The 12,271-nt window shown below is 46.1% G+C and overlaps 1 protein-coding gene and 1 long non-coding RNA gene across 4 annotated transcripts in view; one reads left to right on the top strand and one right to left on the bottom strand.

Annotated features, from left to right (window-relative positions):
• LOC141927299 (uncharacterized) overlaps window positions 1-7,792 on the bottom strand; it is a 28,538-nt gene extending 20,746 nt beyond the window's left edge. Inside the window, exons 1-2 of the long non-coding RNA XR_012624353.1 lie at window positions 7,252-7,792; window positions 6,711-6,802 (exon numbers count right to left, since the gene is read on the bottom strand). This is a non-coding gene — a long non-coding RNA (uncharacterized LOC141927299). The remainder of the gene's footprint in view (window positions 1-6,710; window positions 6,803-7,251) is intronic.
• Window positions 7,793-7,939: 147 nt separating this feature from the next.
• The window catches only part of TSC22D2 (TSC22 domain family member 2), a 30,306-nt gene continuing 25,974 nt past the window's right edge, over window positions 7,940-12,271 (top strand). For 2 of the 3 annotated variants that reach the window (XM_074834453.1, XM_074834455.1), the window contains exon 1: window positions 7,940-10,267. In XM_074834453.1, coding sequence (XP_074690554.1) covers window positions 8,280-10,267 — 1,988 coding nt within the window. In that variant the 5' untranslated portion in view covers window positions 7,940-8,279. The remainder of the gene's footprint in view (window positions 10,268-12,271) is intronic. The other variant, XM_074834454.1, reaches the window with a different exon arrangement.

Genomic DNA, 12,271 nt, shown 5'->3' with positions numbered 1-12,271 from the left:
TGAGTTTGAAAGATATGAGCGAATATGCTGCTGAACCCCACGTAAAGTATCTGAAACCATTCACATTGCTCTTTTAACTAGGTTAAATGAAACCTGATCTGGACTTCACTTGATCCTAAGACTGGAATGCTGAAAATGCTGTAATCTATTTATGCATCAAATTGATGAAATTGTGTGTCTTTAAATTTCATTGCATTCCAGTGTATTAACTAAATATCGCCAGTTTACAAACTGTTTCATGTTCAAACTGAGAAAGAAAAGACAGACCAAGCTGACTTATGTATCCTACAGCCAGAATTTATTTCCTGGCTTTTAAACTATGGACCAAACCCAGGTCTGCTCTATGCCTTCCCTAAAAGTGTCGTTCCTGCAACAATAATTCATTGCTAGTGCCAACACATGGTAGTTGCCTTATAATGATCTCAAAATGCATACTTTTTTTCTCAGCATCAAGAACATACTACAATCCCAAACTGGGTTTGGAGGTCAGATTTGACTTACACATCTCTTCTTCTTTCTGCCTCTAAACCACAAATGATTCAAAATACAGCAGAGAGCAAGGCTGAGAACAGCTATGTAAATGGCACAGCCAAGTCAAAGAGGGGAAACCACACAGGGGCTTATTCCGCCCAGAACTAATTGACGATAACTAGTCTGTGAACAGCCCCAGACCCCCCTGGTGAAACAGCAGACTTTAGACAACTGTTCCGTATCATGGTGTCATTTCCCTAAATTATCTACATAATTCTTTAGGTGTGCACAACGGTCTTTGATGCCTTATGCTGAATAGAGGCAAAGTCCTGCCCCAGACTGCTCCAAGTCAAACAGCGTGATCAGGTGCAGCACAAGATAGTATGGAAAAAGGTATCCATCATGAAGAAGAGTATATTATGCTAAAGACCTGTCCGTTGATCTGTACAAATGTTCATCTTAGATTTTAACATATCTCAGTTAAGTAAAACACAGCTCCCACTGACATTTAATGGGTTCTGCCACTGACTTGAAAGGGGCCAGGATCAGGCTAACAACAACTGAGATTTCATAACATTTATTCATTTCTATTTGCACTTTAAATGTGTTTCCATGTGTGCAACAGTTTCCATTTGGTCTCAGTTGTTGGTCATATTAACTTTTTTTCATTAGTTTTTGGATTTAGTGCCTGTTATTTTCCATATAGAAGACAATGAACACTGCAAAGACAAAAAGAGCAATTTTGTTAGGGTCAGGAAAGAGGACATTTCCATGCTTTTTGTCACATGAGACTTTAAGAAGAGCCTAAAGCTAAATACTGCAGCTACTATTTCCTGGTTCTCTTGATAGTTAGTGGCCTTTATAAATGCAAAAATCCTACTTAGACATTCAAGTAACTCATTTGCCCTTTTCTATGCCCTTCTTCCCTCCAGCAGTCTGTAACCTGGAATTTGTCTTCCAGGTCTTGCAGTCAATGTCTTGCTGCTTGAAATTCAAAAGGACTTGAAATTCAAATTACCATTGCATCTCAGTCCCTTTGAGATCGTTTGTGGTAATTTAGATGAGTTTTAAAAACAAGAATTTGGGTAAATGTCTTACTGCCTAGCACCACTAGTTTAATAAAATGGAAAACGTACAGTTTACAGTGAAGGAAAGGAATTTCTGATATTATTTCTGATATTTATTCTGATATTCTGATTCTGATATATTCTGATTATTTTAAAATTTAAGATGTTAACGCAGGATCTTGATACAAGAGTCATCTGAATGGGCGTGCACTCTTAAAATACCAAACTGGTAAACCTCAATTCACATACATGGAAGTTTAATTTTTAGTAACTCCTAAATTTCTGTTAAAATTTGAAAAGAACCTAGTGATAAATGAATTGCTTATCACTTGTCCATTATTGTGCCAGTATGTTACTATTTCTAAGACAGTATCACATAGCCTGACCAAAATTTAGGTCTCAGTACTCAACACACACAAAAAGGCAGGCAGGGCCCTGAAGGCTCCTCTGTATCTGCAGACAAAGCAGGCTGATAGATGGGAGAGAAAAAAAAAAGAGGCACAAAGAAAAAAAAATAACTTGTACAAGGCCACACTGCAGATAAATACCAATTTAGGTGTAAGACTGAAGTTAAAAAACTAATCCCCTGAACGTTTCCCACTGACTTCCACACAATTTCAATCTGGGCTCCTGATACTTGCGTAAATGCCCTATCGGTTAGATCATGCTGCTTCCCAAGGCTAGTTTTTAATGTTCAACAATAATCACCTAATGTTATTAAGGCTAAGAAACCTGAACGCATGAACTCTAGATACCAATAAATAGTCCAACTCCCTTTGATGATTCCTACAGCTTTCTTTTAAAAAACATTGTATTTTTAATGTTACTGTTAGGGATTTTCAAAATTTTGACTTCATATATACACCTGTTAATATACATCTTTATACACAGAGGCATACATCTCTGGATGTCTAACTCTGTCAGTGTTTAGGGGTTTTAAAGTGCAGCTTTTATCCCTGTCTGAATGATTCACAGACTGAAGCTCTGATCAGTGGGAAGGACCACCTTTTGCCCTTTAAAATCGTATAAACAAACAAACAGAACATGTTAGTGCCATTTTCACTGGATACATACATGTGGTCACTGTTTCTTTATAGCTTACACTCTAGAGGAGCTTCTTTTTTGGTCTTCTATCACCTGTGCTAGCATTTATGCTCTCTCAGTCTCTGAGGCTGAGAGAGTTTGTGAAGGATACACGTCTTGTGCATGACTGCTGCGTGAGCCTTAAAAATGGGTAATTCACCTGCAGTCCCCAAGCAGTAGAACCACAAGTGTGGAAAGCTGCTAACAGCTCTCGCTGCTACTGAAACTGTCCAGGGATCCTCCTAGTGAAAGTGCAATGGCAGAGGGTGATGGAGAGAGTGTGGCCCAATTACACAAACCTGTCAGACGTTGCAGGAGCACCGAAAGGAGCCTGCTGCCCTCACCACTGCCTGCTAGATCTGCCCTTGCCAGATCTCGAAACAACAGGAACACGTGCACATACACACAGAAACCACGAGAGCCCCTCACAGATGACACGCACAGAAACTCAAACAGGAGCCATGTGGGAATTTCTTTTAACTAACTGTGGCAGCTGTTTTTCTTGAAGGCAAAAAAGGAATATATACATGCTTGGCGCTTAATAAAACTATCAGTACATTTGTGCCCAGCATACTAGAATATTGTTCAGCACCAATTCAACCTTGCAAAAACATTATCAGTGTAATGCTGCCAAGGCCATTGTGTGGATTATTTGTGTGTATCTTGGCTAATCTGGCCATGGGCTGTAGCAATTTTTATACTTGACTTTTCAGAAACCTTTCTGGTTTGTCAGCAAATCAGTCTGTCTTGTTCATTCTTGTTCCTCATCCTTTCCCTATTTTACCTTTTATTAAATTCCCTTTCTCCTTTGCTAGACCACACTAAATGCCACTCAAATAGACCATGCCTCGTTACATTTTAGGTTATGTTGAAATAGTCATATAGACACAGTTCATGAATGGAGGGTTTAGCAAATGATTGTTTCAATCTGGGATTTAGAATTTTACAATTTCAAATGTTAATTTATTCTGAACAACAATGGTGACAAACTAATGGATTCTAAAATAGCATCTTTGTTATTTTAAATTTCAGACCTATCTAACTTAGAAGACCACACTATTCTACTAACATATATTTTCATACACTAAAGTAATAACATGATTGCATAAAAATGAGAATAAAATAACTTTTAATTTTGGTTTACTGTGCTGTCAGGAAAAACATCAGTTCTTACAGTTTAGCAGCCTACTGTTCAACAGCCTGCTGGTAGTTGTTCAATGCTGAAAAAAGTGTTACCCTATCTGTTACGGGTCTGTGTACCTATAAGGTGGGAAAGGACTTCATCCCACTAATTATGTATCAGTCTCCTTCCTATAATAATTTTGAAAGATCACTGATGGGGGTATGTCTAGTAGAATAACTTCTGCCTCTGTTTTTAAGGCTCCCTTGCACGCTTTTAAAATGTCACTTCCTGAGGGACACTTTTTTGATTTCACATTTTACTGAGATGAAATACCAACAAATCCAATAGTCCATCAGTAAGAATCTTCACATGCACCTTGTGTCATTGCACATTTTAAATGTACGGTTTTAAAGCAAAACTATTCCAGTTTGGGGAAGATTGTGTCCCCTTTGTTGTGATAAACAGCCCTCCAGACTGCCTTACTGACTGAAAAGTGTTTGTTGGATCAACTCACTCTTATGTTCTGGCATCCTGCATCTTTCCAGTAATATGCCTATTATTTACCTGTGTGGGGACAGTGTTTTTAAAATGTATTCCTATTCAGAACGGTTTTATCATATGCTGTCCTGGATCTAGTGGATTAATATGCCCAAATGCTTTCTGTTTGAAAAGGAAGAAATTTTAAAAATCCATATACAAAACTTATCTCAGGTCTTTACTATTTCCTGTAGCTAGCTATTCCTTGCCCTCGTAAAATTTTCTTCAAAGTTTACCATCATCATTTATAGAAGATCTATGCCACATGCAATCCCAGCTGCTTTGCCTCCCTACAGCTTTCATGCTAACCCGAAAAAAAACCCAGAACTCCTGTTGACCTCTTGGTATCTGTGGTATAGGCAGTAGTGCTGTGTAATATATTGCATTTTTATACATCTTTGGCCATATGGCTTTCCCTTGGCTATTCAATCCACTGTTGTTGTGGCTAATTTAAAAACTCACAGACAGATCCACATGCTGCCTGTTAAAATGAAACTTAACTTGCCAAGGCAGCATTGCTCTCTCTGCTCAAATACAGAGTTCCATTCTTTCATCAAATTATACTCGGTTGACTTGCAGAACAAGGTGTAATAGTTCCTGGGGTAGTGGCAGGTTTAAGGTCCAATGCCTCACGTCCCGTGTCAGAAATACACTCTCTCGTGGACATAAGACATTTCTTAGATTGAAATACAAAGTTTTAACATTGCAATTTGGTGTTAAGAGGATATTACTCATTTTTAGAGATCTTGTACTGTGTGCATTACATTTCCTCTCTAACTTGTATATTTGAAATCATGCAGTGCAGAGGGTGCAGGAAACAAAGGACTGCATGCTGGAGGGAATTTGTTTGCGAGGAAGTTTGGGGGATTGTCTTTATTCCCTCTTCAAAGTCAGGGTTGGACAGAAATACGAATTCTGAGAATGTAGATTCAATCAGAGGGCTAAGAGATGGCAGTAAACATGAGATAAAGAATATGCTTTATCCTCCAGCAGGTACCTGGTAGATGCTACTCCAGAAAGTGTTACCTGACAGAACTCATGTCATATCAGAAGCAAAAATTCCTGTATACCAGGAGGAAATCCAAGAATTACAAATGGAGTTCAGATGGAAATTCAAAACTGTTAAGGAGGAAAAAGGATGCTGCACAGACAGTTCATCATCTCCTAACATATGCAGAATGAAGAAACTCTAGAAGGCAAACTTTGAAGAATATGAGGACAGGAAACAATAAGGGATGAGCTAGTACAAAGAGAAGCAGAATCAAAGATGAGGTTCATACCAACGTAAAAAGAAGTAGGCAGAAGACAAAGTGCCAAGGAAGATGAGAAGAAAAGAAAGTCTTGGCACACTGTATGCACCCAGGCACAGAAACCAAGGATGTTACACACATGAGGAGGATTCACAAGGCACCAGAGAACAGAATGCTCTACTGAAAGCAGAACAAATGGGGTATAGCCCAAGATTCAGGACTCAGAAGAGACTACCCAGTGTGTATGGCAACAGATGAAGGGACAGCCCTCCCCTCAGAGTACACCCAGAAAAGCTGGGGTTTGTTACTTAGCAGGACATGAACTGTGGGACATTGATCTGAGGCTAATGGAGAAAACCCCACTGGTTATCTTCTACATTTGCTCAAACAACACTACCAGATTCCCACTGAATTATACCAGAGCATCTTCGCCAGGGTGGTGAAAATGTGGGCAATGCTCAGAGAAATGGAGACTTGGGTGATCATCAGACTTCTCTCCTCCCTCGGAAGAAATGAGAAGGTGTGACAGGATAACTGAAGTCAGAAAGTTCAAGGATGGAGGCTCTGACCGTTTGAAATATCTGATTAATGGAAGACACTAATAACATGAACGGACACTTACCGAAACACCTCTTGCAGAAGCTTTCTGGAATTTGGGCTAGCATGGTTGATAAGAACTTCAAATTAAAGTTGAAAAAAAAAAAGTGGAACAGCACTTGCCAAAGACTCGTGTAAAATGCCTGATTTTAATGGATAAATTTACCAAGGTGGTTCACGCCAGATTAACTCAAAACTCTTTTCTAACATAAATGAGTTCTTACATTGTTAATGCAGTAGGTTTAATCTCTGTTGAAGCTAGAGGAGTATTTGACATGGTATCATATTGGAAAATATTACTGAAAACAGATACAGAAGAGATGGATTAGCATGCAAAATTACAAGAACTGTTGCATTTACCAGGAACACATGAACCGAAGGGGAGCTAGTAGTGGGGATCTTCCACATTTTATCACTGGCCTTCAAAGCACTTTGTGACCTTACAGAGAAAGCCAGGATGGGTTAATGGTACAGTGTCACGACACAACTGTTCAAACAGGGACCAGATTACCATCCAACAAAACCCTAATGACATTGGTGGCTGGAATAACAGAAATGAGATATAATAAAATGTTAACTTACATATCATATCAGGGATTTATGAGAGGTGAGCACCTGAAGACACCAAAGGTAGGCTCCTTACGGTTTGGATATGAATCACTAGCATGACATAGCTGTGGAAAAAAATCAACAAAAGGGGATCTAGCAGGAAACACAGTGGAAGCAGACACTGAAACACCCATGCTATGATGCGCTATCTCATCAGCAAGCCCGTGCGCGGTTCTGTCACTTGTCTGCGAGAGGGATCGATTCAAACTGCAAATCATGTGGAGGCAGCTGTGAGAGCAACCACGGGAATTATGAGGAATAACAAGGAATTGGTCACCTTTATTAATACAAAACCATGACTAGAAATCGGCCGTAAGTAAATTTACGCTGGAAAATATTACGACTTTAGTAATTAGAGGAGTTTCTGAGACAGTTTCCTATTGTGTCAGAGCAGCTGCCATTCAGTGGGAGGGATAAACACCCGAACTGCCGTCACCCACCCGTTGCTTGATAAATTTACGGGGGGGTCTGGCCTCGGTGCCCCAGTAGCAGCTCTCCTGGAGACACTCTGTACCTTGGAAGCCCAACGCAGGACAGCAGAAGCGAGAGCCCGCCCGCCCTCCTCAGGCGGCGGCTGCAGCGCGCGCCCCCCGCCAGCGCCGTCCCGCGCGCGGCCGGGAGGGACCAACCCGGGCGGGGGGGGGCGCGTGGCACATTCTGAGCGGCCGCCTCACATTCCCCCCCCGCCGCTAAGATCCGTCGGGGCGTGACGTCATCGCGCCGCAGCGTCGGGAGGCGTGGCCGGCGCCTTTCCCAGGGTGCAGCGCGGCAGAAGTTGAGCCCCATCTTGGGCGAGGGGAGCCGCAGTCGGAGCCCGCGCTCCCGGGGCCGGCGCAGCGCAGCGGGGCCGCCCGCGCCAGGGCCGCCTCTCCTCCGTCTCCTCTTCCTCTTCCTCCTCCTCCTCCTCCTCCTCCTCCTCCTCCTCCTCCTCCTCCTCGCCGCCGCCGCGCCGGCTCACCGCCCCGGGAGCGGGGGGGGTTGCCCGTGGGGCTCGCCCGCGGGCTGGTTGCGAGCAGGATGCGCCTGGCGCTGGTCTCCAGGTAGAGCCAGGGCGGGCGGGGGGCGGGTGGGGGGTGGGGTGGGGTGGGGGGGGGGGGGGAGACGGGGCCGCCTGGGCCTCGCCCGGCCGCCGCGGGGCCCCTCGCGTGGGGCGGGCCGCGGGCCCGATTCTGCGCCCGCCGGGGGCCCGCGCCGCGCCGAGGCCGGCAGGAAGCCGCGGGGCGCTCGGCCGGTCCCGCCGCGCTCGGAGCGGGTGTTGCGGCGGGGAGGAGGAGGAGGAGGAGGAGGCGGCGGCGGCCCGCGTCCCGGCCGCGGGAGGAGGGCTGCGGACGGGGAGGAAGAGGAGGAGCCCCGCCGCCCCCTGCGCGGCCCGCCAGCGGGAGCGCCGCGGTCCGCCCGCCCGCCCGCCGCAGGAAGCAGCCGGAGGAAGCAGCCGGAGGATGTGCGGTAGCGCCGGGGGCCCGGCCGGCACGCCGTGACAGCCCGCCCCGGCACCGCGCTCGCCTCGCCCCGGCTGGCGGAGCCCCTCCCCGCGGAGGAAACATGTCCAAGATGCCGGCCAAGAAGAAGAGCTGCTTCCAGATCACCAGCGTGACCACGGCTCAGGTGGCTAGCAGCATCACCGAGGACACCGAGAGCCTGGACGACCCGGATGAGTCCCGCACTGAGGACGTGTCTTCTGAAATCTTTGATGTTTCCCGAGCCACTGACTACGGCCCCGAGGATGTCTGCGAGCGGAGCTCTTCCGAAGAGACTCTCAACAACGTGGGCGAGGCTGAAACTCCCGGCAGCGTCTCTCCCAACCTTCTCCTGGACGGGCAGCTGGCTGTGGCTGCTGGTGGGGCAGCTGCAGCTCCGCCAGCCATGGCCCCCAATGGGGGGGCCGTGCCCAAGAGCTCCGCCGTGCCCCTGCCAGCTGCTGCCCCTGGCGCTGCCATGGCGGGAGGCGGCAGCACTCAAACCCCCTTGCCCTCAGCGGGGCCTTCTCCCGCTCCTGGGGCAATGTCTCAGACAGTGGCCGCTGCGTGCAGCTCGCGCTTCAGGGTGATCAAGCTGGACCATGGCACAGGGGAGCCTTACAGGCGAGGCCGATGGACGTGTATGGAGTATTACGACCGGGACTCGGACGGTGGCGGTGTCCTGGGCAGGACTGGAGATTGCATTAGGCACAGCAGCACCTTCGAGCAGACTGCTCAGGAGAGGGACAGCGGCCTCGGTGCGACAGGAGGTTCCGTCGTGGTCTCAGCTGTGCCAGCGTCGGCCCACGGCCCTGATTCTATAGCTGACAGTTCCCTAACTGCTGTGTCACAGCTGCTCCAGACAGAGAAAATGAACCAGTCCTCTCTACAGCAACCTAATTTTGTCATTGGGCAACAACAGCAGCCGCAACAACCCATAGGTGGGGCCATGCCTCAAAGTACTGCTCAGCCTATGTTTTCTGGGGCTTCGGTAGGGAATCAGCAAATGATGGTGCCACAGCAATCGCAGCCACAGGTAAATACGCAGGGTGTTGCACAGGCCGGACCCAACGGGAAAGGCATGGCACCTCCAAGTGTGACAGTAGGGCAGCCCAGCATTCCTGTGGCACAGCAGCAGGTGCAGCAGGCGAACATACCAGTGACTCAGCCTCAACAATTTGCTTATTCTCAGTCCCAGATTCCACCAGTGCATCTACTGCCTACGCAACCTTCTGGTCAGACCGAATACCTGCAGCACATGACAATTATGCAGTCTCAAGGAGCTATTCAGCAGGCTACTACGGGCTCTGTTCCCAGTACTGTGGCTTCCAGCCTTCCTGTGGGGCAGGTGACTGGCCAAAATCCCTCACCCGTGGGAGCGCCCGCGATGGGGGTGTCAGCACAGCCCGGCGAAGCAGTCGGGCAGGGATCAGCGCTGCTGCAGAGCGGCCAGGCACAGGCCGGTCCAAGTGCCGTTCCGCAGCCGGGAGGTGTGGTGCAGCAAGGCATTGGACATACAGGGGTTGTGCAACAGAAATCTGTGACTCAGCATCAAATGGGTGGAAGCGGTCAAGTGTCGGGAATGCCTGGTGCTCCCCACGCTGTGGTCTCCGGAGTTCAGAACGTGCCTGCGGTGGTGCCCGGTACAAGCGTGCCTAGTGTGTCTACCACCACTTCTGTTACTATGCCAAATGTCCCTGTTACGCTTGTCCAGTCCCAGCTGACGAGTCACGCTTCTGTCAGCAGGAGTACCGGCGTTGTCCAGCCGCAGCATGTTGGACACTCATTAATGCAAGGCACGCCTAATGTACCCACCAACCTGCCACAGTCAAACCTCGGACAGTTTCAGACTCCAGCTCAATCCTTAGTAGGCCAGATTGATGATACAAGAAGAAAATCGGAACCCCTACCTCAGCCACCACTTTCTCTTATAGCTGAAAATAAACCTCTTGTGAAGCCTCCCATTCCAGACACTCTAGCAAATCCTCTTCAGTTACCTGCAAGTACTCCTATGAACAGTCTTGCCAGCTCTGTGTTTGGCATATCTATTCCTGTTGATGGTGATGAAGACAGGTATGAATTATTTTATAATGCCATAAAAATACCTTTTCTTAAGGGAAAAAAATCAACTTCCAAGTTCTTGTCAAGTGTTTTTTGTAAGTTGATATTTTCAGAAAGTTGTACTGAAATTCACCTGGGCTACTTTTTTTTTTTTTTTTTTTTTTTTGGTAAGAGTACAAAGCATAGCAAAGTGTTTAGCCAAGTAATGAACTGTCCTTGTTCTTCTCAGGCTGTGAGTGTGATTACTTTTCTCACAAAGCAGGGCAGAAAGTAGCCTGAAAGCTGCTTAGTGCACAAATAATATGACCTCTTCCAAATCAAAGACTGTCCTGCACCCAGCTGCTCAGTGTGCAAGGAAGTCTGCTCTCTCCTTTCCCCTGAACGCATTGTAAAACACTCAAAATGACAGCCGGGTTAAAATGGGTTTATCAACACCACTATATGGCAGTGTTGTTAAAAATAGAAGTGTAGTGCTATCTCAGGGCCATCAGGTGAAGCATCTTGGAAAGCTTTAAGGCTTATAACACAGATTCTTGACTTTTATCCTGCTGTTGAGTTTGCACTTCATAGTATCAGTGAGGAAAGTAATTGCATCTGAATATGGGTTTGTATGCTCTTACACAGCGAACACTCTATAGATAATGGTCCTTTGTGTTGAAAAAAATGGACACCACTTACTTGGGCGAGGATGTAGACACAGGGGCTTTCTTTATAGGAGAGTAATTTGGAACTATTAGTTGTAACAAAGGTGTGTAGTATGAGCAGACCCATCAGAGGGCCTGAGAGAGGAAGCACGGATGTGACATACTTCCACAGACTTGTCAGACTGCTCTGAAAGGTAGTGTGATGGCTAAAACTCTGCGTAGTTGACTTGAGAGAAGACTTTCAGGGAAAGCAGTGTTTCAGCACTAAATTAATGTCATTACCGTTCACTGTTGGGGTTACTGTGATTTGGAGAAATAAAACATGTGGGTTATACGTATTTGTATTTTTAAAAACAGGAGTAACACCATTAGGAGGAGGTCTGGTGTGCTGAATTGTCCTGTAAGCCCTCCCTCACCTTGGGAGAGTACCAGACTTCAGGACAGCACAGTCAGTTTTGGTCAGAGCTGCCGATGTTGGGTTGGGGTGTAGCTGGTGGAGAAGGTACCTCACAGACAAACTAGCGTGTGGGGAGTTAAATTGGCAGTAAGGCAGGCCTTGTGCTTGGGCTGCCTTTGAGACAGTAGCTCTGCTAATGCCTCTATGCAAACAAAAGCCCTGGTTTGGAGAGTTGTGCTAGTTCTGATTAAAGCAGTAAAGGACTTAAAAGCAAAAGTTAAACAGTTAAAATTTTCTAGCAGTTGTGCCTACCTTAAGAGGATTGCTGACCCAGCTGACAAACTTCTTTGTGCAAATAAGGTTAGATTTTTGAGCTGTTAGGTTTTTTTCATAGCTCAGTATGTTATCAGAAAACGATTTGTCTTGTGTTTAATCATTCTGATGATTAAGGAGTCAGGAAAGAATGTGTTTTGCATAGTTTCTAATACTTAATCTTAATATAAATCGTAGTAGCAGACACAATTATCTGTGACAAATGAATCACTTTATGTAACGATAAGGAAAAAGTTGTCCTACTTACTCAAACCTGTAGGCTGCTAACTTTGTGTTGCGCACTATTGAGACAGTTCTTGGTACTCTTACCCTGAACAGTGATTTTTAAAGTTATTTTCTTAGGTTTGTCTTTGAACTTGTGTGAAACAGGTGCTGCAGGGTGGCTCACTGTTCATTTCTAAAGCAACTTTTTCAGAAACTTGGCTCTGAGAGCTACGAGCAAGAAATAGAAATGGGCTCTAGATGCAGGGCGCTCTTTTTGACGTGCCACATCAGGATGTTCAGTAGAGAAACTAACTTGTGGTTATCTGAGAAGAAACGTATACTTCTTGGTTGTCCACTTCTGTGCTGGGTGATAAAACCTTGTCGTTCGCTGAAGCGGTATGCTAAGCAAGGACCTGTGAGAGGCTCTCCTGCCTTGGA

This window comes from Strix aluco, chromosome 9 (genome assembly GCF_031877795.1).
Source record: "Strix aluco isolate bStrAlu1 chromosome 9, bStrAlu1.hap1, whole genome shotgun sequence".
NCBI classification, from domain to species: domain Eukaryota; kingdom Metazoa; phylum Chordata; class Aves; order Strigiformes; family Strigidae; genus Strix; species Strix aluco.
This window is presented reverse-complemented; position numbering and strand designations above follow the sequence as displayed.